The sequence below is a fragment of the Squalius cephalus genome, assembly GCF_949319135.1.
Source record: "Squalius cephalus genome assembly, chromosome: 4".
Lineage (NCBI taxonomy): Eukaryota > Metazoa > Chordata > Actinopteri > Cypriniformes > Leuciscidae > Squalius > Squalius cephalus.
Genome location: NC_137125.1, coordinates 53,092,180 through 53,116,785, shown reverse-complemented (window position 1 = coordinate 53,116,785; position 24,606 = coordinate 53,092,180). Strand labels below are relative to the sequence as shown.

Here is a 24,606-nt window from a genome sequence, read left to right as displayed (position 1 = left end):
TATATGTGTGTGTGTCTATCTATCTATCTATCTATCTATCTATCTATATGTGTATCTATCTATCTTTCTATATGTGTCTGTCTGTCTGTCTATCTATATCTGTCTATATGTGTGTGTCTATCTATCTATCTATCTATCTATCTATCTATATGTGTGTCTGTCTGTCTGTCTATATGTGTCTGTCTGTCTATCTATATCTGTCTATATGTGTGTGTGTCTATCTATCTATCTATCTATCTATCTATCTATCTATCTATCTATCTATCTATATGTGTGTCTGTCTGTCTAAATGTCTATATGTGTGTCTATCTATCTATCTATCTATCTATCTATCTATCTATCTATCTATCTATCTATCTATCTATCGATCTATCCAATTAAAGTCAGTGGGGTCCAAAGTTTTTAGATTCCCATGGACTTTTAATATCTACAACAGGTGAAATAATTTTCCCATGGACTTTTAATTGATACAACAACAGGTGAAATAGTTTTCAAAAACTATTATTTTGTGTTCCAAAGAACAAAGAAAGTCATAGAGGTTGGGAATGAGTAAATAATGGTCATATTTTTGACCAACTATCCCTTACACCATCATGGTGTTTCCAGTGAGATGTTGCCAAACATCACTGAATACGGACAACTGTTGACAGAGGTGAGTTAAGCCTTTCTTTCATGTTGTAATTCCAGTTTTTCCTCCATTCATTGCTAAGAGGAAGAATTTCCTTTCCTCATGTATTGATTTACCTGCAACCAGAGAGAGCTAACGTTAGATGTTTCTATCAGCTCAAGAGGGCTGTGCAGTTTGGGAAAACCGCCTATATTTATTGCACTGTCAACATTCAAGTGCTTAGAATTGACCATTGATAATACTATAAATTCATACATTAACGCGTGAATAAACCTTTACATCAGCCTCATGTTGTTGACCTTGAAGTGAAAACAGCTTTCCTGCTTGTCCGTTGATAGTAGGATCACGTGACGGTACTTGAACTCATGAAGAGAAACATTTACAACGACGAAAAGCCGCTGATCAAGTTTGACAAAAACACATTTCACACAGAATGATTCTGTGAATCACATACAAATATTTTCTCTACGTGTTAAACAGTAATTTTATGTTATGTAATGCAATGCTTGCTATGAACCCAGTTTAAAGACCTTATTCAGAGCAGCGCCATATGAAAGCGAGGCTGTGAGGGATAAATATAAAATATAAAATAAAAACCTTTATAAAGCCCCTAGATCACTTATAATTTTCCACAGCTTATGTTGTCTGTTGATTATTGTATATAGAAATTTCTCTTAATGAAATGTTTGCAGTGTTTTCTCTGAAAGAAAATTGTAACAAAGTTCTCTCAAAGTTATGAACAAACATTCCTCGGGTTACGTTAATAGAACATTTGTTGAAAGTTATAATGATCTCAAAACATTAGCATAAAAAATCTAGGTTATACATTGGTCATGGTCATGTTTTTTGTGAAAGTTTTAAAAAAATGTCAGATGAATTAACGTCCGATTATATAATGTTCTAAAGTAGCCTATCAATCCCAAAAAATTTACAAAAATGTTCTCTTATCTCTTATTGTTCGCATATCCAAGAAAACATAACATTAAGCATTCGGAAATAACGTTTCCATAGCTTGGGAATGTTAGAAAAATGTTCTTAGAATATTTTTGTTAGCTAGGATGTCTTATTGCAATGTTTTTGTAATGTTAAAAATTCATTAATGGCTTCTAGTGTTTCTGTTCATGCAATTTTTTGGGGTTTTGTCGGTTCTACAAATAAGGAAACTCAGGACTTCCTCTATTGGTTTGTTTCTTCATGTCTTCATACTTTGATTGCAAAAAAGGCAAGTCATGGTGTGTGCCACTTCCCCTACATACAATAAGTACAGTCTAAATATCATTATTAGTTAGGAAATAGTGTAGTTATCTTCAACATTTTGTTAATTTGACCAAATAATAGTGTTGTATATAAGAAAAAGTCTTCCTTTATGTGTGTGAATCTGAAGCAGCTGCTAAGTCACATTTAACCCCAAAACTGAATTCAAAATAACAAACATTAGTTTGTTACACTGAAAAAAATGAATTTAATCAATTTTTTTATCATAAGTGGTTGCATTCAATTGATTTTACCTACATTTAAACAAATGCATTAATTTGAACTAGTTCAACTTAATGCATTTGTTTAAATGTAGGTAAAATCAATTGAATGCAACCACTTACGATAATTTTTTTTTTTAAATTCAATGAATAATTTTTTTCAGTGTAGTTTTTATTTATTTATTTTTTATTAAAATGCAGTGTTTAGAATATCCACCACAGACAGGTCTAAGGATCAAGGCAATAGAGCTTTTATTCTTTTATTCATTTTAATGTCAACGTCCATTACAAAAAGCAATAAAGTGCATAAATCTTATGGACAGTGACAAACAGCATTAAAAAAATAAAAATATACATAAAAGATGATGGCACAAAGAGAAAGACTTATAAATCACAAAGCATAATTTGGATTATCTTTGCAGTGATTGGTCTGCAAACAAATACTTTTGTAGACTAAGTCAGTAAAATCATTTAAGTAATTACTGAATGTTTTACCAGTCTTGATTGAGGTCGACATTATAGTGCATTAAAATATCTGCATTAAAATATACACTCCCGAACACATCCAATCTGTTCCCTAAGCGTTATCTTTACCAACACATCTCCTAATCTGCTGGGATTTTAAGAGTTGCACACTAAACAGTGCAAAAGGTGGAAAACCAGCTGTCTTTTTCAGGAGCCATCAGGCACGCCTTCATGGTCGCCGTTGGCAAGGTCTCCATCTGGCGTCTGGCATTCCAGCATCTCCCCGATCACGGCTTTGCGTATCACTCTCAGCCAGCGCAGCTTTATTTCCTCTGTGTCGGCAGTGAAGCAGTGGACAGATTTGGACTGGCACAGACGGAAGCTGGAGGGAGGATGATCCACGTCCTCAACCTGGTAACCCAGGAGCGGGATGGTACACTGGGCTTTGACATCCTGGGGGGGGGAATCCCAAAGAAACTGGACTGAGTCACGGTCGATATTAACATTTAAATCTAGAAAAGATAAGTTACTAAAGCTTGGGGATTGTTATGGTGTTCTGAGTGGTTGCTAAGGCGTTGCTAAGGTGGTTTTAAGGGTTTCTGGTAATAGCAACTTGACAAGTGGTTGCTAAGGTTTATAGAGAGGTTGCTTAGGCGTTGTTAAGTGGTTGCCAAGGTTCCAGATGGTAGCTAAAACGTTGTTAAGTGGTTGCTAAGGTGTATAGAGAGGTTGCTTGGGCGTTGTTAAGTGGTTGCCAAGGTTCCAGATGGTAGCTAAAATGTTGTTAAATGGTTGCTAAGGTGTTCTGAGTTGTTGCTAGGATGTTGCTATGCAGTTGCTGATGCTTTCAGAGTAGTTGCTAGGGTTTCAGATGGTAGCTAGGATGTTGCTAAGTGGTTGCTAGGTTGTCACTAGGTGTTCAGAGCAGTCTCTGGGGTTTCAGAAGGTAACTAGGACGTTGCTACGGTGTTCTGAGTGGTTTTCAAGGCTTTAGATGGTTGCTAAAGCCTTCAGATCAGTTGCTAGGGTTTCAGATGGTAGCTAGAATGTTGCAGAGTGGTTGCTAAGGAGTTTTGAGCTGTTTCTAGTGGTTGCTAAGCTGTTGATAATGCTTTCAGAGTAATTGTTTAATGTTTCAGATGGCAGCTAGGATGTTGCTAAGTGGTTGCTAAAGTGTTCCAAGTTGTTACTAGGTTTCTAATGGTTGCTAGGATGTTGCTAATGCTTTCAAAGTAGTTGCTATGGTTTCAGATGGTAGCTAGGATGTAGATAAGTGGTTGCTTAGGTGTTTTGAGTGGTTGCTAGGGTGTTGCTTAGATGCTCAGAGTAGTTCCTGGATGTAATGTATTGATATCATACATGACACTGGGGTTTCAGATGGTAGCAAGGACGTTGCTAAGTGGTTGCTAAGGTGTTCAAAACAGTTCATCAAGAGTTGCTATGTTATGAGTTGTTACTAGGGTGTTGCTAAGCAGATCCTAATGTGTTCAGAGTGGCTGCTAGGGCATTGCTTTGTCAAGCCAACATAACAGAAAGATAATCTGACAATAGATAAAGATAATAAGAAGAAATCAGTATATTCAGTGATATCTTTAGCCCATTATTGTGAGTGTCTCTCACCTGTGGAGCGCCATACAGGTAAAGCACCAGTGCTTCGTGCTGTGGAATCACACACCAGAACCTCTGACACAGTTTAGTTTTGTCACTGTACTGCAGGAAGCCACACAGAACACTGTTTCCTGAGACCTGAGCTGCTTCAATCTGGTAAAGGTCAGGAGGAGAAAAATCAAAAACGGTTCACATAGACAGAAAGAAAACAACAAAAAAACATCAATAACAAGTACCTCAAGAATTCCTCTTTTCTTCCCGGCAACTGGTTCCTCGGTGTCCACTCTGCCGGTCAGAGTGAAGTAACAGTCTTTACAGACCTTATTTAATCTGTTACTGTCGTACCTCAGTGGCGCCTTGTAGTCCGAACATTTATGGCACACAACCTGAAACACATCTTAAAACATAAGCTCATCTTTTAAAGTACAAAAAAAAAGCTTGCTTCACTTCAAAACCTTCTAAAAAAAAACAATATTATAACCATGTAAAGTCTGACATATGAAGAAGTCAAGTCTATTTTTTTTTTTTTTTTAAATGGGAAATTTGGTCCCACTTTATATTAAGTGGCTTTAAGTACTATGTACTTACATTAAAATTAATAATTTGATACAATGGACTTATTGTGTACCTACATGTTTTTGCATTGTACTTACATTTTAAAAATTCCTGCATGTAATTACAGCTGTAATTAATTTATGTAACTACATTTGTAATTACACAGTTGACCCTTCCCTTACACCTTAAACCTACCCAATCCACCACACCTGTCCCTAACCTTACCCGTATCACACCTCAATAGCAGCAAAAGTGTTTTACAATACAACATGAACACAATAAGTACATTGTACTTATTTTTTTGATGCAAGTACATAGTACTTAAAGCCACTTAATATAAAGTGGGACCGGAAATTTTGTATCATATTTAATAGAAAAATATTTGATCATATAGTATGATATAGTGAGAATATGGAGCTCAAACTCGAGGAGGAAAAACACCTCAGTTTTATTCAGAGGCCCAAAATAAAATATGCAATTTGGTGCAGATGCTGATATTTTTATGGTCATATTTATATAAGATAATTCTGATAGTAAATCAATTAGATAACAGTATACTTACATAAAATGCATATAAATATCAGTCATCACTCTATATATGGGTCATTGACGAATAAGGTTTTTAAAAGTGTAAAAAAATAGAATGGAGATATAACTATATTTGAAACCATTTTTTTAGTTTACCTAGGTGTTAACAATAAGATTTTGTGGTTTGTACAATCAATTAACACTGTTTTTTTGTCATTTTTTACAAGACGGACAAAATGTCACCAAAAAAGTCATTCGGTTTAACCACTGATTTGAAAGTTAAAAACTGATTTGACATTGATGTTGAGATAGTATATAGTGTGTACCACAGAAGAAATATAAAAAAAATGATCACTGATCTCATAAATGTAATCATTTATTGGACTACTCTAAACACTCCAACATATGAGTAAAACATTGCACAGGGAAAGGAGAAAAGGGGAAATGTAAAAAAAAAAGAGCCTTATCTACTTTATATTTGTATTATTGTAGTTCCTTTAGTTATTAAAAACAATATTATTCCATTTAAATATTTACTATATTGGTTTTACCGAATGACCTTTCAAAATCTTTAAAATACCTTTATATGTAGTAAAATATAATTAAAACCTTTTGGATTCAGTAAAAGAGATCAAGTTGTACTACCTTACATACTTTGGATGTTATATATTTGTTTTTTTATTATTATTAAGGCCTTTGGACAAAAAAAATGACCCGTCACGTCATTGACCCATATGCCAATATTATGGCTTCTTAGTAAGATGATATTTAAATGCTTATTTTTATTATCAAAGCTCTGTAGTTTTAAAACATATAATGCAATGCAATACAATGAGATGAACAAATAAAACTTCATCAAAAGCCTGATAATCATATTTGATACTCACAGATTTTTCTAATAAATGATGAATGGATTATAAAGTTAAACTAAGCTGCTTCAGTCCAGTAAGTGTTCATCTTGAAATATTACTAAAGTTATTCTTACGTTTTCACAGCAAATATACACGTGAACCACGAGCTGAAGATAGTTTTTACAATTATACTTACTTATACTTAAACTATCAATCAGACGACTGATGGCATATAGTAGATGATAATATAGAGGCTGTATCAAATGATACAGTAGCCATTATAAAGTTAAGTTTGAGTTTGAGTTATGGTTGGTCTATAATAATTTATACATTGCTAGAAGTTAACAGTAAGTCCTCATTTGGATATCTAGTTAAACTTATTTCTGTCATGAGAACTCTCTGTGAGTGATAATGAGCATGACAATGATAATGTGTTTGGTCCGGATAGATCTATTGCTGCTGCTTCTGTTTATTAAAGGGATATTTCACCGCTGGAAAGATGAATGTGTATTTAAATTGGGCCATTTATGTAGTAGAAAAGTGAAATTATTTTAGAAGTTGGTGCCTTCTAGACTGAGAAAAGCCAGAAAATGTATTTCTGGCTCATGTGGATGAAAGACTACAACTCCCAGAATGCACTTGCTTCGCTGCCCTACGAGGCCACTCCCAAGCCACGCCTCCCGGTTACAGAGGGCAGTATCGGGAGAAATGATACAGCTAGGCTACTAGTCGACTGGAAACTGAAAAGACGGCGTTTTATGGTGAGATCCCCCTATGGGCGGGTTGAACACATGCGGGACGAGCTCCTCCTACTGGCTGGAGTCTCTCGCCTCTGGACACAAGAGCCTCTGATGAGCTAAATGATGATTTTTGCGTCATCTGAGGTTTTTTTCCAGCAGATCTATACAGGTGGAGCTGGGGAAGGAGGAGGGTTTCTGAAAGAGCTCTGCAAACTGCTACAGCAAACATTAAGCTCATTGGCTACAAATACAGTGGGAACCAATCAGCTGTGCCCTATAGAGAATGATGGAATTGACCGTTCGCAAAGACCCGCCCCCTTTAGTTACTGTTGCTATGACAAGCCACGCCTCTCTCACGCCACATGTTCTCACGCAGTGAAACATACACCGCGGAGCAGAGAGTACACTGACAACACACTGACACACAGGACAGATCAGGTTACTTTTGATATGAAACAAAGTCTCACCTTTCAAATTTGCTCATTTTTTTAAAGAAATTTAAACAATAAATACCGTTTTTTGGCTCTTTAATGTGTCTGACAGATCTCTCAGTTAAAGCTGCTCGTGATCCGATCATCTCTTCCTTCTAGTTCATTTATCGCATCAAATAAACATGAATGAACATCAGAATGTTGTTTTAACCGTGGAAAGACGTCAGTACACTCCGTTTTTCAAGTTCAAATCTACTAACTCTCCTGACTACTTTGTCAGACAAAAATGGGGGATTATGATTGGTCAGATCGCCTGTCAATCAAACTCCCTGCGAAGGGTCAATTGCAAGCAGATTGGGTTAAGGACTATCAAGAGTCAAGAGTTTCATGACAGAACTTTGTATGCATGCAGACTCACGTATCCACACGCCCTGCAGTGATGTCTCCTGCGGGTCAGAGCGTTGAAGGGCTCCTTGCATTTCATGCACATGGTCACTTCGTTGTCCCGAATCCAGCGCGGCGCTCTCTTCCCCAACTCCTCTTTCTGAAAAACACATGAGCACAGATAAAGAAAGTGTTTTCAATAAATAACAGTTCATGAATTTGCTCTTTGGCGCTCTGTTTAGCACATTTCTACTTACAGACACCTCATCCGCCACTTCTTTAGAGGCTGACTTGAAAGTTTCATTCTTCTGTTGAAAGATTTCAATGGTCTCCTGGAACGCCTGGAACATAAACAACCCACATTAAAACGTTCCTTTGGAAGCTTGTTTCCGCCACGGGATATAAAAAATAAAAATTCTCGCAATTGCAAAATATAAACTGCCATTTCTGACGAAAAAAATTTAATTACGAGTTTATGTCTCGCAATTGCAACAAAAAAAAAGTCAGAATTGTGAGATGAACTCAGAATTGCAAGATAAAAACGGTCAATTCTGAGAAAAAAATAGAATTGCGAGTAAAAAGTCACAAACTTGTTTTCGCTACATAATTAAAAAAAAAAAAATTATAACCTCTTAATTCTGACTCTTTTTCTCACAATTCTGAGTTTATATCTCACGAATCAGACATTTCCCCCCTCGCAAATCCTTTATTCCTCATAATTGCAAAAAAAGTCAGAATTGTTAGATAAAATATTGCAATTTACTTTTGCTTTCTATTCCATGGCCGAAACAAGCTTCCATACTTTCCTGATCCTTACATTCATATAACTCAGATTTACTTTAGCTCTGAGCAACTGAACGACACTGATACCTTAATCCAGTCCTCTTTGTCTTGCTCTGAGCTGTGAACAACGAAAAGCTACAGTCATTATGAGATTAAAACAGGCGCTATTCTTTATACACACGTCAAATGAGTGGATTGTGTTGTCACCTGGCCTGCAGCTCCAGCGTTCGCTCTTTACCCGACACCTGGAACGTGTGCGGATAGTCGTCATTGGAGGTCTCGCGCACCTTCATGCCCGCGACGCCGACCCGCTTGCGCACGGTGAACCGCTGACCCACAAGACTGAACTTGGGCACGCAGTACAACAACATGTTGTTAAACTGTAAGAGAAGGATGCCGTGATTAAAATACATAATGTAATATACATAATATAAACATAATCAGGTAACACTTTATTTGACAGTGTCCTTGTTACATATGTTACATGCACTTACCATAGTAATAACAGTAAATTATGCATAATTACATGCAACTAACCCTCAACCAAATCTGGTAACACTTTATTTTACAGTGTCCTTGTTACATATGTTACATGCACTTACCATAGTAATAACAGTAAATTATGCATAATTACATGCAACTAACCCTTAACCAAATCCTAATCCTACCCTAACCCTATAGTATGTGCATGTAGTTAATTATTATTACCCAGTACTTACATATATAATTACACTGTAATAATGACACCTTAAAGTAAAGGGTTACACTTTATTTTAAGGTGTCATTGTTACAGTGTAATTAATATATTTAAGTACTGAGTAATATTTAGCAACTACATGTACTTACTATAGGGTTAGGGTAGGATTAGGGTTTGGTTGAGGGTTATTTGCATGTAATTATGCATAATTTACTGTTATTACTATGGTAAGTACATGTAACATATGTAACAAGGACACTGCAAAATAAAGTGTTACTGTAACCCATAATCATATTTTTTAAAGACTTAATACCTTAAGGAATCTAGCTTCTCAAGTAAATATATAAATGTTTAGATGTTTGTACTGTGAAACAAGTCAAAAACACTGAGTAAGGAATAATTTTTAAGCAGTGCGTTTGCATGCATGACCGTGTTTGATTGATCTCACCAGGTAGAGGTATCTCTCCATGGACGAGGTGTTTCTGGCGGCCAGCTTTAGGATCTGTCCTTCTTTAATGAGCTCGTTGGACGGGTTAACGATGTCCTCTTCACATCCCAGCATCTCATAGATCTCCATGAGCTTCTTCAGGTTCTCCTGGAAAACACGCAGAGAAAAGACTTGAAAGCTTAGTTGGTGTTTTAATCCCTATTTTCAAGGCGAGTAACAAGTTGAAATTCTATAAAAGAGCAATTTACAAACATACACAAGGTTTTAGTAAGTTTAATTAGTCAACTTTGGTTAATTAATGAATTAACATTAACAATGAGCAATATATTTGTTACAGTATTTCATAATCTTTGTTAATGCTAGTTAATAAAAATATTACTTTCCATCCGATCCGTTATATAATATTACACACAGATACAACTTATGATTTCAGTTATGTATTAGCAAATATTAAAATTAACATCAAGATTAATAAATGCTATGTATTGCTCATTGTTAGTTCATGTTAACTAATGTAATTAACTCATGTTAATAATTAGAACCTTGTTGTAAAGTGTTACAAAGGTTTTTAAATTTTGCTTTGGATAAAAACTCTAAAATGGATTCATATTTGATGCTGCTAAAAATTTCTCTTGAAAGTGCTAGACAACTATTTGTCTAAAATAATAATAATAATAATAATAATAAATGCATTACTTTTTTATATATTTTATATTATTTTATATATATTTTCATATATACAGGTGAAACTCGAAAAATTTGAATATCGTGCAAAAGTTTATTTATTTCAGTAATTCAACTTAAAGGTGAAACTAATATATTATATAGACTCATTACATGCAAAGTGAGATATTTCAAGCCATTATTTGTTCTAATTTTGATGATTATGGCTTATAGCTTATGAAAACCCCAAGCTGTAAGCCATAATCATCAAAATTAGAACAAATAATGGCTTGAAATATCTCACTTTGCATGTAATGAGTCTATATAATATATTAGTTTCACCTTTAAGTTGAATTACTGAAATAAATAAACTTTTGCACGATATTCAAATTTTTCGAGTTTCACCTGTTTATACAGTGTATATATATATATATATTTATATGGGTCATTGACGAATAAGGTTTTTAAAAGTGTAAAAAAATAGAATGGAGATATAACTATATTTGAAACCATTTTTTTAGTTTACCTAGGTGTTAACAATAAGATTTTGTGGTTTGTACAATCAATTAACACTGTTTTTTTGGCATTTTTTACAAGATGGAAAAAATGTCACCAAAAAAGTCATTCGGTTTAACCACTGATTTGAAAGTTAAAAACTGATTTGACATTGATGTTGAGATAGTATATAGTGTGTACCACAGAAGAAATATAAAAAACAAATTATCACTGATCTCATAAATGTAATCATTTATTGGACTACTCTAAACACTCCTACATATTCAAGTAAAACATTGCACAGGGAAAGCAGAAAAGGGGAAATGTAAAAAAAGAGCCTTATCTGCTTTATATTTGTATTATTGTAGTTCCTTTAGTTATTAAAAACAATATTATTCCATTTAAATATTTACTATATCGGTTTTATCGAATGACCTTTTGACACTTCAAAATCTTTAAAATACCTTTATATGTAGTAAAATATAATTAAAACCTTTTGGATTCAGTAAAAGAGATCACGTTGTACTACCTTACATACTTTGGATGTTATATATTTGTTTTTTTATTATTATTATTATTAAGGCCTTTGGACAAAAAAAATGACCCGTCACGTCATTGACCCATATATACATACATATATATACTAATTTAATAATATATATATAAAATATACATAGTGGCTTGAATATACAAAATAGAGTCGTATTTATGACTACAATTGCATATAAACATCATGAATCACAGTCAGGAAGACGGCCATCTTGTTCTGACTAACGCATGTAACTGGCAGGTTAAGTGAAAGTGTGTCTCACCATCTTGCGGATGGCCGTGTTGGAGTGTGCGGCAGCCATTGAGATGATGTTCAGGGACTCTGGAAAACGGGAAGGAGAAGTGATATCTGAGCTGACTCATTCAGTAATGGAACTGAAAGTCTCTGGGAGCTAAACAACACTTTCACTTTATCCTGTATGTTCACGTTCAGTTGCTCATGCTTAGCTCTGAAGGACACACACACACACACACACACACACACATGCTGTGCTTGAAACACATGTCTCACTCTCGGCCTGGCTGTGGTCCGTGTCGTCCTCCGGGAGCTTCTTCAGATAGTCTTTGAGCAGCATCTCGTAGCGAGGAACCCGCTGCACCGGCTCCAGCATGTGATGCTGCAGAGTCAGATTCCCACACACGTCCTGACTCTGGAAAACACACATCAAACCCATTCATTCGTTCTGAAGGTCATGCCACTTTGTGAAGTCATGAATGTTCCTGAATGGATCACTTATGTTCTGCATGTATATTGCCAAGCGTTTTTAAAACTAATATGTGTGCATTAATAAACATTTCAACAACAGTTCAATCAATCCATTAAAAAAAATTAGTCGAGATATCATTTATTAAATTATATTAAAAGATACAGTTGCAGTGTTGCTTCAAGTAAATTGGTGTTGAAGAATTTTTTTTATTATTTGATATATATTTAGATATTTAACAAATTATTTCGTATTATATTAAATATTTGTCTGAAAAATCTGACCTAATTTTTTAATATAATTTTTATGTATATTTTAGACATTTAACGGGAAAATCAGAACAAGTTATTTTATATTATTTTTATAGATATTTTACATATTTAACTGGTAAATCAAAACAAAGTATAATTGTTTTATATATTTATAGCTATTTAACTGGAAAACCAGAACCAATTCATTTAAATAATTTTATTTTATATATATTTTAGCAATTCAACTGGAAAATTAGACCCAATTTTATATATATGTGTGTGTGTGTGTGTGTGTGTGTGTGTGTGTGTGTGTGTGTGTGTATGTATGTATATATGTGTATATATATATATATATATATATTAGGGCTGTCAAAAGATTAATCGCGATTAATCGCATCCAAAATAAAAGTTTGTGTTTACATAATATATGTGTGTGTACTGTGTATAATTATTTTGTATATATAAATACACAGAAATATTTGCATACATATACTGTATATATTTATAATTTTTTTATATATAAATTATACAAAAATCAACATTTTTCTTAAATATATACAACATGCATGTGTGTGTATTTATATATACAAAATAATTATACACAGTACACACACATATATTATGTAAACACAAACTTTTATTTTGGATGCGATTAATCGCGATTAATCTTTTGACAGCCCTAATATATATATATATACATATACATACATTCATACACACACACACATATACATACACACACACACACACACACATATACACATTTACATATATAATTCAGGTAAAAGCACCTGTATGTCCTGAATGATGGCGCTAAACTGTGCCGATCGCTCCATCCACTGTTTGAGCAGATCCATGGCGCTGTCGAAGTTGATCACGTACTCGGCGTACATCCTCAGGAAGGGTGCGAGCTGAGCCAAGATGTCCCCGATGCGGGGTGTGGAGTCCCTGCGGGAGGACGAGACGTGAGCAGGAGTCTGAGAAGATCTGAGAAGAAGAAGAAGACGACGACGAGGCTCACCACTGGCTCATCCGCGTCTCCAGCTCAGGCAGGAGGAACTCGCTGTGGAAGGTGTGAATGGATCCCACATTCGAGAAGATGCTCTTCACCACCTCGATAGGAAACGCCCCCTTCCCAGCCTCCTCTGTGAGCTTAGCACAGAACACCTGCAGAAACAGTGCACACGTCACTCTTAAAGGGATAGTTCACCAAAAAATGAAAAGTACCCCATGATTTACTCGCCCTCAAGCCATCCTCGGTGTATATGACGTTCTTCTTTCAGACGAATACAATCGGAGTTATATAAAAAGATGACGTAGTTATTTTAGTCTGACGGTGTCATGATTCCTGTCTTGTGTACACTTTTGCTATTTCCTGTTCTGTGCCATGTTTTGTAGTCCTTTGTAGTTTTTCTTGTTAATTAGTCATTGAGTTAATTTGTCTCATTTCCCTGATCTGTTCTCTGTGTATTTAAGCCCTGTGTGTTCCCTGTCTGTCATTGCCGTGTTATGTTTGGTTGTATTTGAGTCTGTATTTGTCTAGTTTTGAGTTTGTTTAGATAAAAGCTGCTACAAGTAGATCCTGCATCCTTCCCTGCTTCAACCTGCATGTGTGACAAGTTAGTTATTTTAGTTGATAAAGTTTTAAATATGGATATTTTTCTCACACAAACGCATCGCTTCACTTCAGAAGGCCTTTATTAACCCCCCAGAGCAGTGTGGAGCACTTTTATCATGGATAGATGCACTTTTATGGACGATCACTGCCATTATAAAGCTTGGAAGAGCCAGGACATTTTTTTATATAACTCCAACTGTATTCGTCTGAAAGAACAATGTCATATACACCTAGGATGGCTTGAGGGTGAGTAAATCATGGGCTAATTTTCATTTTTGGGTGAACTATCCCTAAAGATGATTTCAATGATCAGTTCTTGAAAGAACCTTTAATTTCATAGTTTGAAGAACATTTTACAAATCTTTCTCCACTATAAAGATTCTTCTGTGGAATGCAAAGGTTCCATGGAACCATCGATGCCGATAAAGAACCCTGAGTGATTTTAAAGAGTTTAAAGGGATATTTCACTGCTAGAAAGATGAATGTGTATTTAAATCGGGTCATTTATGTAGTAGAAATGTGAAATTATTTTAGAAGTTGGTGCCTTCTAGACTGAGAAAAGCCTGAAAATGTATTTTTGGCTCATGTGGATGAAAGACTACAACTCCCAGAATGCACTTGCTTCGCTGCTCTACGAGGACACGCCCAAGCCACGCCTCCCGGTTACAGAGGGCAGTATCGGGAGAAATGATACAGCTAGGCTACTAGTCGACTGGAAACTGAAAAGAGGCGTTTTATGGTGAGATCCCCCTATGGGCGGGTTGAAGACATGCGGGACGAGCTCCTCCTACTGGCTGGAGTCTCTCGCCTCTGGACACAAGAGCCTCTGATGAGCTAAATGATGATTTTTGTGTCATCTGAGGTTTATTTCCAAACACACAATCCAGAAATCTCTCGTCTCAGGGGGACATGAGGGAGGGAAGCACGGTCACTCGAAAATACTACCGGGTTTCTACTGATACAAAGCTTAAATGCTAACCGGTGAAGTATCCCTTTAAAGTGAGTGAAGAACATGGACTGACCTGGTCCAGCAAATGCAGACGGGTCACGTACGCCCTCTCCGTCTGCAGGAGCTCATTGGCGATCTTGTACAGTTTGAGCTCTTTGATCTGCTCCTGTCGAAAACAGCCTGTTATTTCCTCTCTGTTATTAAATATGAAAGTATGACATGTCACTGCGGTATCTTGGGTAATGTCTGATGTTGGAAAGCCACTGAAATTACACTCTCTGGGTGGAAAAACACAGTGTCGTGTGGTTGGGCTGATGAGCCACTTCTGATAACACAAAAATATCTGATTCTTCACACATTGGTGACTGTTTTGCAGCTTTAATTTGACATTTGGAGGACTGTAATGACACACACAAAAAAATTTCACACAGTTTTTTTGAAGAAAATTACATGTGAAACTTGATGTCCTGATGCTAGGGTGTTGTAATTGTCTGCCAGGGTGTTGTTTTGTGTCTGGTCTCTAAGATTTTGCTTGGGTGTTTTCGGTTAAAAGAGTCTATAGAGTTATCTATATACATTTTACATTGCATTTACATTCGTTCATTTAGCAGACGCTTTTATCCAAAGCCTTTACAAAAAAAAGTTTAAATAATTTTTAATAGCTTTAAGTTTTAACTTTTAATTTATAATAATTTTACAATTAATCATTTAAATAATTTACTCATTTTTAGAACTTTTTAAGGCTTTTATCCAAAGCCTTTAAAAAATTTTTTTTTTTATATATATATATATATATATATATATATATATATATATATATATATATATATATAATTTTAATAGCTTTAGGTAATAATTAAAAACTTAAATAATTTATAATCATTTAAAAAATTACTAATTAAAAAAAAAATAATTTGATAATTCTGAATTTAAGTATTTAAATCAAAATTACAATACTGTATTAAAATATATTTAAAAATTAATACAAATAATTATTTTTAAATAATAAAAAAAATGTAAAAGTAATAATTAAAATGCATGTAAATAAATAATAATTTATGTTAATAAATTAAATAAATAAAAAATATTTTAATGACTTTAACAATGTTAAAATTAATCATTTAAATATTGTATTTAAAAAAAAAATGCAAATGCAATTCATTTTATTTAAAATAATAATAACAAAAATTATACTTATTATTATCATTTCATCATCTAACAGGTGAAAATTGTGGACCATTCATGTCCATACCACAGTCTAACAATGAGTGTTTGGCATCGACTCGTACGAGGACTAGTGACAGTGAAGCTAGTCTTTCACATCCTAAAACGCAGCATAACAACTCACTTGTTTGTCTTCATCTTTCTCCATGTTCTGCATCTCTTCATTTAGGACGTTCTCCTGCCATCGAGTCTCGTCCTCCTGGCCCCGTACAACGCTCTCACTCCTGCTGGTTTCTGAGGGTGGCAGGAGATGCTCTGGCTCTCCAAGCACACCTTCACCTTTGACCTCTTCGGACCACCAGCCTGACCAGACGTGCCAGCCGGGCTCCTGCGAGGACACCTGAGAGAAGACCTCCGAGTCCGAGCGTTCGGGGTTCACAGGAGCTTCAATGCGTGGAGAACAGTCTGATGGAGATTTGCTGACGCTGGAAGAGAGTATTAGATCAAAAATACTGTGTGTGTGTGTGTGTGTCATTGCAACAGGAAGTGAAAGTCTGAAAGGCGGAGACAGAAACGAGGGGGTGATTTTCTCTCCACTGTCCTATTTATGAAGTATGAACGCATGCATGAAACCATTACAAATCAACAGGTTGAATTCATGTTTCTCATCTTCTTAAGTTCTCTGGAATACAAGGGGTGTTGAACTCTCACCCCTCACCGTTTTCCTTTCTGAGAAACAAAGAGTTTGATTTTGTTATTAATTTCTTGTCTTTCACTCATAAGTGCACATGATTTAAATCTAAACCGAACTTTAATCAGTGGATGAATGAGGTTAAACTCTTGTGCAAATCTTAAAAATGTGTTAAAAACCAGAAAGCCCTTAAATTGGTTTCTCTTTTGGATGCGTACACATACATGTATAAAAAGCCCCTTTTGATCTAATTTTGATTTAATTTAATTTTGTATTTTATTTAATTATTTGTTTACTGTTTGGTGTTAGCTGTGCTCAACCTAAGACTGAACAATTGCTGTTATATTCAGAGATTTGATTATGTACCTTGTTTGCTTGTGTTGTTGAAACATAAAAATAATAATAAAAACATTTTTTTTTAACTTGTGTCTCCTTAAAAACGTTTAAAAAAAAAGGTTCTCCAAAATACACTGAAAGCTATCTATCTATCTATCTATCTATCTATCTATCTATCTATCTATATATATATATATATATATATATATATATGAAGAGTTCAGATGCAAAAGCCTCTAAGTGCCATCTGAAATGTTCTTCTAAAATGAGTATTTTTATCAAGCTTGTATATTTAAGTTCAGTAATTTCACTTTAATGACAAGTAATAGGTCATTTTCATTGCCATTTAAGTGAAATAAGTGAACATAAACATACAAACTTGATAAAAATGATCATTGTAGAAGAAAATTTCAGATGGCATTTTGCATTCATTTGGTTTTTGCATCTGAAGTCTTCATAGATAGATAGATAGATAGATTTATAACCTCTTTCAGTTTATTTTGGAGAACCTTTTTTAACGTTTTTATGGAGATGCAAGTAAAAAAAAATATATATATATATTTTTTTATTATTATTATTATTATTATGTTTCAACAACACAAACAAACAAGGTACATAATCAAATCTCTGAATATAACAGCAATTGTTCAGTCTTAGGTTGAGCACAGCTAACACCAAACAGTAAAGTCACAATAAAACAAATAATTAAATTAAATTAAATTAAATCAAAAGGGGCTTTTATAAATTAATGTATACGTATCCAAAAGAGAAACTTGTGGTTTTAACACATTTTTAAGAATTGCACAAGAGTTTAACCTCATTCATCCACTGATTAAAGTTCGGTTTAGATTTAAATCATCTGCACTTATGAGTGAAAGACAAGAAATTAATAACAAAATCAAACTCTTTGTTTCTCAGAAAGGAAAACAGTGAGGGGTGAGAGTTCAACCCCCCCTTGTATTCCAGAGAACTTAAGCAGTGTTTAAGAAGATGAGAAACATAAATTCAACCTGTTGATTTGTATATATATATATATATATATATATATATAATTATTATTATGTGTTTCTGATGTATGCACACATACCTCTTGTCGAAGTGTCTGTAATTTTTGGAGATGGCTGACGTCCTCCTTCGGGTTATATTTGTCACGGTGTCCTCTCCCTCCATGATGTTTCCACTTGAAATCTTCACTGGACACTGGAATTTTGGTTTGGGAAGCACTATAGTGGGAAATAAAGAGATGAAAGATGCTTCATGACAGGGTTTGGTTTGGGCCTGTGACTCGGGAGTATGTTCTCCTCCAACACAACCAGCAGGGGTCAGTGTAATCAAACCCACACAAGCACATCATGTGTGTGATAACAATATATCTAGAATATTCCCTTGATCAAATGGAAGATTGTAGGTTTAATTATGGTGGAAAACGTGTATAAGACTTTTACACCTATCATACTACATTTAAATAAACTTTTAGAATTTTTTTTTTTTTTTTTTATCTTCCATGTTGTCAAAAAAAAAAAAAAAAAATCAGCTCATACAAACCACACTGATAATATTTACACAAGAATACACTGGAATAAATATCTGAAGCCCATTTTCCCCACATAAAGGGGCAAATAATGCTTTAGTAAACCGTAATTATGACATACTAAGTCAAAATTATGATTATCAAATGATACTGTACATACCTAATTATGAGATAAAAAGGTGAAATTTTTATGTAGTAAGTCATAATTATGACATACTAAGTCGAGGTTATGGCACTGTTGAAATTATGAGATAAAAAATTACAATTATGATCTAGAAAGTCATAATTATGACATACTAAGTCATATGACATGCTAATTAGACAAGCTAATTATCTCATAATCTTGACCTGCAAACCTAACATGTCAGTTTCGATTTATGTCAATCTCATGTTTTCGACTTTGTATCAGAATTATGACTTAGTAAAACAATTTTGACTTTTTATCTCATAGCATATGTTACATCTCATTATCTCATAGTGAGAATTAAGTTACTAAAACATGATTTTTTGTGTTTCCATTGAAAATATTTTAAATTTTTAATTTTTTTTAATGTAAAGCATGTCACACCACTCACCATTTGGCATCTGACCTACAGTATAACTACCCATAAACAACAACTACAAACATGAGAATTAGTCATTTGGTTCAGTTTGTGGGTAATGGCCACAGCGTGACCTACATCACTTCCTGTCCTCCTACAGTACTGTAGAAATGCTTAGAATTGTACATTTTCTTAACACAATGTGAGTGTTAAACTAACTGTCCTGAGTGGTTTCCAGCTGGTCTGTAGATATGACTGTGTGTGTGTGTGTGTGTGTGTGTGTGTGTGTGTGTGTGTGTGTGTGTGTGTGTGTGTGTGTCAGTGATGTACCTGCTGGAGGAGGCATCGATGAGACGGTGTACACCGCAGTCTTTCTCAGCACTGAAGTCCTGTCTCTCAGCAAACTCCTGTCCGTATCGTCACATCCAGCGTCTCCTGACCATACACACACACACACAAACACAACTGCTTCAAAAACAACAGGTCATTAGGATTAGAACAGTAAATCTTTTCGTTTTTATTGATAATAAATCACCAGAATGAGAATGCAAACTGAAAGCCACATCTGAAGGGTCTCACTATTTGTGCATTTAGTGAAAATTGCTGCTTCCTCTATTGTGCACGTAAACACACATCCTCTTGGACACAATCGGGCAATTATAGGCTCATAAAAACACTTTATAAATGTGCATTTTAAAATATAACATAAACCTTCAACTGCAGTGTTTTTATGGTGCTTACACATATCTAGCTCATTGTTAAATGAGGATTTGTGTGCGTTTGCGAAAATTATCACAAGTATTTGTTATGATATTTGTCCGCCAAAATAATGGTTTATCATTTAATTGTCATAAATAGGTCTGGTTTACTCAAATACATACAATAAACGTATACTGTGAAAGATGACTAGTTTTGTTTTAGGTATAGCATTAATATTATAGTATTTTTATAACTTGTATTTATATACTTTACATTTTTCACTTTAAGTATTGATTCAATTTAGTTGTTTTTGTCATTTTTACATTATTATTAGTTTTAAATATTACATATTTTGAATTAGCATTTAATTATATATTTTTATTTTATTATTTTAAGTTTAATTCAATTTTGTTATGTGCTTTTTTGTCATTTTCATAGTTTTTTAATATTGTTTTTTAATATTATATTATTTATTAATATTCTGAATTAGCATTTAATTATATTTTTAATTTTTATTTAATTTTAATTAAATTCTGTTGTGTAATTTTTGTAAATTGTATTAGTTTTTAAATATTTCTACTTAGTTAATAAAAAACATTTAAGTTTAAGTTGAAATTTTTCACCTGATATTTACATTTTATTTCATTTCAATAACAAAGAAAAAGTTTTTTAATAATTTTAGTAAACAATAACAACAGCAATAAACAGCATAATTCACATACAGTGTGAACACATGCCCAAGTGTGCATTAAACCAGCTGTATTGCTTTTCCTGTTTAATAATCATATAATAAAATAAAGTTTAATTGTTTTTATATCATAGCCAAGACTTTGGAAACTTCTCAGAGTCTTCTGAAAATATCTATATTTGCTCTTTTATCATTACCAGTGTCTTCCATTTTGCCTCAGTAAATAAAAACAGCCTAATAATGCAGAAACAAAGGCACGTTTGACTGGTTCGATGAGCTTCCTCAATCGAGTTTCTCAGTTCTTCATGCTCTGAATCCACGACAAAGGTTCTCTCACTTTGACACTTTACATGACAGGCTTTCATAAGGAGAAGTCCTGGATCCACAAGCTCTCAGTGTCACGGGATTTAAAAGACAAACCTAAAAACGCTCACAGTTTGCATTTATATATCTATATCTATATCTATATATATATTATAATTGTACAGAGATTTTCATATTTTAGAGCATTTTAGAGCTGAGAAAAACCAGCAAAATGTCTATAATGAATCTCATTTTTCTCAGCTCTGTAAATACCAGTTTTAAAAAGGCCTTGTGTTTTGGGGTTTTGCACAAGCGTGGGAATCCTGAGTTATGTCATTTAATCTACCTCTGCCTGTCAGCACATTTTTTTCAAAACAACAGTCATTAATAAACAGCGACAAACACCAAATCTTAAAAGCAGGTAACAGAACAAAACAAAAAAAACTTTGCAAATGAAATTCACGAAGCGAAAGGCATAGATGATAAAATGCATAGAGACACAAACAAATAAAAATGCGCACACACTGACCTGATCTCCGGTCACACACTGCACTCCTAAATCAGGCGAGTTCACATGATCACTGCAGGTCCTCTCTATCAGCTCACTTCATTTCCCTTTTTTTTTCTACATGAATGCATGTGTGTGACATTTATTTTGCAAGAAACAGCTGACATTCAGAGTCTCTCAAGCCTCATCCAATTAGTTTGCCAAAGATTACCTTGTTGTTTATTTGAAGTAGACGCATATTAACGTTGTAATTTCCCAGATTGATTTATTCCTTACTAGAAAAAATAACATTACAGGAGATGATAAAATCTGTATATGATTTACCATTTCAATAGTAATTTGAGAAATCGCATGCTTTTTTATGGGATAATGGGTCAAATAATAAAGCCATGCATGTTTATTTGCTTGCAGAAAAATTCTAATATGTGTATAAAAGGTGTTTATACTGTCCTCTTCTGGCAGAACGCTGTATCAAGACTGTCAAATATGATGAAAACCAAATTAACTTTGTAATGTAGGCCTATCTAGCCTTGATCCTGTTTCTATAGGATTTTTATGACACAGTTGTAATACAAAATTGAGAAAAACGGTCACATTAAAAGCAACATTCTGAGTAACTAACTACACCAGATAGAATCAAAAAGCCTTAGTGAACTAAAGATTAACTGAATTTGCATAGAAAATTATATTCCTACAGCTTTCAGTCAATGAACTTCCACGAGACATTTATTATTAGAGAAGAAATAAAATAAAATAAAATTAAATGTGTGTATAATATTATACACATGATGTAGGCTATAAGATATAAACTTTTATATTTATGCATATAATTCATAAAGGTAAAATAAAAACAAAACAAAAAAATAGCACAATGAATACTACAAAATATTACACGTGTAAAAACAACAAGATTAATAATGGCAGTCAGAAGAAAGAAACGTCAACTTTACCGTCACTCCCACAGCCGCGTTTACTGTTCCCTTTTTTCTGTTCTCTTTTCCCTTATGAAATTGTTTAATGCAGCATTCTATATATAGGTGCGTTTCAGTTGTTTATTTTTTAAGTATTAATTAGGGCTGTCAAACGATTAATCGCGATTAATCGCATCCAAAATAAAAGTTTGTGTTTACATAATATATGTGTGTGTATGGAGTATAATTATTTTCTATATATAAATACACACACATGCATATATATTTAAGAAAAATGTGTTATTTATATATAAAATATTTATATATAATATAAATTATATATATATAATATAAATATATATACACAGTATATACATGCAAATATTTCTTAAATATATACATGCATGTGTGTGTATTTATATATAGAAAATAATTATACACCGTACACACACATATATTATGTAAAAACAAACTTTTATTTTGGATGTGATTAATCGCGACAGCCCTAGTATTAATATATCATAGAGTTGCTTAGGGAAGTTCGCAACTCAACCCCTGTTGCACATCTTCATAGAGTCTGAGGAGAAAAGGGGCGGTGCAAACAACTCTCACCAATATTTTGAATTTGTACTGCATTACCCATTTCAACCGCTAGCTGTTAATATTACATACTGCACCTTTAATCAAACAGTAGAGAAGGCGTGACGATTTTTGACTCGTCTTCACTGACAATACAAACACTTACGATGCTAATTAAAGGAAATGCCAAACCACAGACCTTGTGAATCCACAATAACCTGATACAGGTGATGCAATCGACAGTAAAGACCTCTCACCTGATCCTCGACTGAGCTCCATCTCGACATTGTGTCCAGATCTTCTCCTGAATGCATTGCGTCGGAACTCCTTCACATCCTTCACATCATACGCGCTCCTCTTCACCTTCTCAAACATCCCTCAGTCTTCACCCTAAACCCACTCTTGCAATCCTCAGTGAAAGATGAGCAGTTGTTCAAACTCTCGTGTTGTGTTTGCAGCGCACTTCAACCAACCCACACCAGAGAGAGTTCAACTACAACTACACAACTCCACCCCTCCAAACCTGAAGCGGGCACGAGACTGCACGTAAGTGCACGTAAAAAGCACAATATACATTTATTAAAGTGCTATTTAAGATATTTACAACTCACTACAGAACTTACCATTAAAACATTTCATCATATAAGATTTAAAAATAACTCACCCTCGCACTTTGTAACACATCTTTCCCTCGCGGGTCAAAATGACCCGAAGCTCTAAAAGTATACTTTTTTTATTTATGTTTGTCCAGAAAGCTTATTTTATTTCGTTTTGATAAAAAAAAAAATATAAATATATATATTTTTAATGCAATTTTTTTTGTAGATTTTTTTATTTTTATTTACCTTTAAATTACTAGATTTGGTCAATAAATTATAAATAAATAGTAATTTAAGCACATTCCTCACATTCTTTCAACTTAAATTCAAAATAACTCACAATTTCATGCATAATCCTTTTAATTCAGCTCAAAATATCTTACACTGGGTGTCTTTGCCGACCTCATGTGGAAAAAAAAAATAACACAACATGATATTTCATGACTCTTGCCACTAGATGGCCTTATAGCTCTATATGGAGTAAATGAGCTGTTCCGCTGGGTCCTAAAGTCAGTTTTTCTTCAGTATGCATTAAGATACACATGTAGACATTATCAAATATTTTTTTAATTTCCTTTGTTTTCTCAGAGAGTAGCCCTCTCTTCCAGTTTCTACAGTCTTACAGATTGTTACTTTTTGTAATTTTCAACCACAAAACTCCTCGAATCCATTAAAACATTTTTTTTTTGTGTGTATGTGGTTCAAGTGCGAGGCCCCTCCGATAAACACTAATTTTTTTAGATTTAAAAAAAAAATTTGTTTCGGGTCAAAATGACCCTATGGTTTTAAACATGGTTAAAATGCCATCGTATTATTTACTTGTGTCATCATTATGCTCGATGTTTAATGAACTAGCATTCATTTAAGGTGCAGTTAGCGATTTCTGAGAAACGCTGTTGAAGTGGATGGGACTGAGCGGCACAAAACAAGCTGTAGCCAATCAGCAGTAAGGGGCGTGTCCTCTCATGAGAGGGGAGGAGCCTGTGTTGGTTAATCATTTACATGAACATAACTTGCAATAAAGCGCATCCCAGAGACTTTTGATTTTATTAAATAAATTTATTTGGATATTCATTTAACAGGAAAATGTTACACCAGCTAATATCATGTAGTAATAGAGAATTGCAGTTAAGCTGTATTGCTGTTAGCCAGTAAGACTCTAATCGGCTACTTCGGTTGATTATATGGATCTTTTTTTTTTTTTCTTTTTTTTTTTGGTTTGTATTTTGTCTT

General features: G+C 34.0%; 1 protein-coding gene across 5 annotated transcripts; it reads right to left on the bottom strand.

Annotated features, from left to right (window-relative positions):
• Nucleotides 1-2,295: 2,295 nt before the first annotated feature.
• On the bottom strand, nt 2,296-23,321 carry fgd4b (FYVE, RhoGEF and PH domain containing 4b). 5 transcript variants are annotated; one of them, XM_079870088.1, is made up of 17 exons: nt 21,306-21,369; nt 19,417-19,521; nt 18,101-18,236; nt 16,171-16,471; nt 14,896-14,988; nt 13,277-13,422; nt 13,047-13,203; nt 11,812-11,950; nt 11,564-11,622; nt 9,594-9,740; nt 8,656-8,828; nt 8,536-8,566; nt 7,923-8,006; nt 7,700-7,825; nt 4,413-4,562; nt 4,189-4,329; nt 2,296-3,021 (listed from the first exon to the last, which is right to left on the bottom strand). In XM_079870088.1, the coding sequence occupies exons 2-17, from the start codon at nt 19,430-19,432 to the stop codon at nt 2,776-2,778; spliced, it is 2,145 nt and encodes a 714-aa protein (XP_079726214.1). In that variant the 5' UTR covers nt 19,433-19,521; nt 21,306-21,369; the 3' UTR covers nt 2,296-2,775. The 5 variants fall into 5 exon arrangements, with proteins under 5 accessions (XP_079726214.1, XP_079726213.1, XP_079726212.1 ...); XM_079870087.1 differs by lacking the exon at nt 21,306-21,369 and adding an exon at nt 23,032-23,321 and having other exon boundaries at nt 2,332-3,021; nt 14,896-14,982; XM_079870086.1 differs by lacking the exon at nt 21,306-21,369 and adding an exon at nt 23,032-23,320 and having other exon boundaries at nt 2,332-3,021.
• Nucleotides 23,322-24,606: the final 1,285 nt, after the last annotated feature.

What these genes read in the sequence shown, in the direction of transcription:
- fgd4b (XM_079870086.1), bottom strand. Translation starts at nt 23,149, where the DNA reads ATGTTTGAGAAGGTGAAGAGGAGCGCGTATGATGTGAAGGATGTGAAG. An exon ending in GGACCACAGCCAGGCCGAGA is followed by an intron (nt 11,623 to 11,811) that starts GTGAGACATGTG and finishes CCCGTTTTCCAG; the next exon opens with AGTCCCTGAACATCATCTCA. An exon ending in ACTGCAGGGCGTGTGGATAC is followed by an intron (nt 4,563 to 7,699) that starts GTGAGTCTGCAT and finishes GATGTGTTTCAG; the next exon opens with GTTGTGTGCCATAAATGTTC.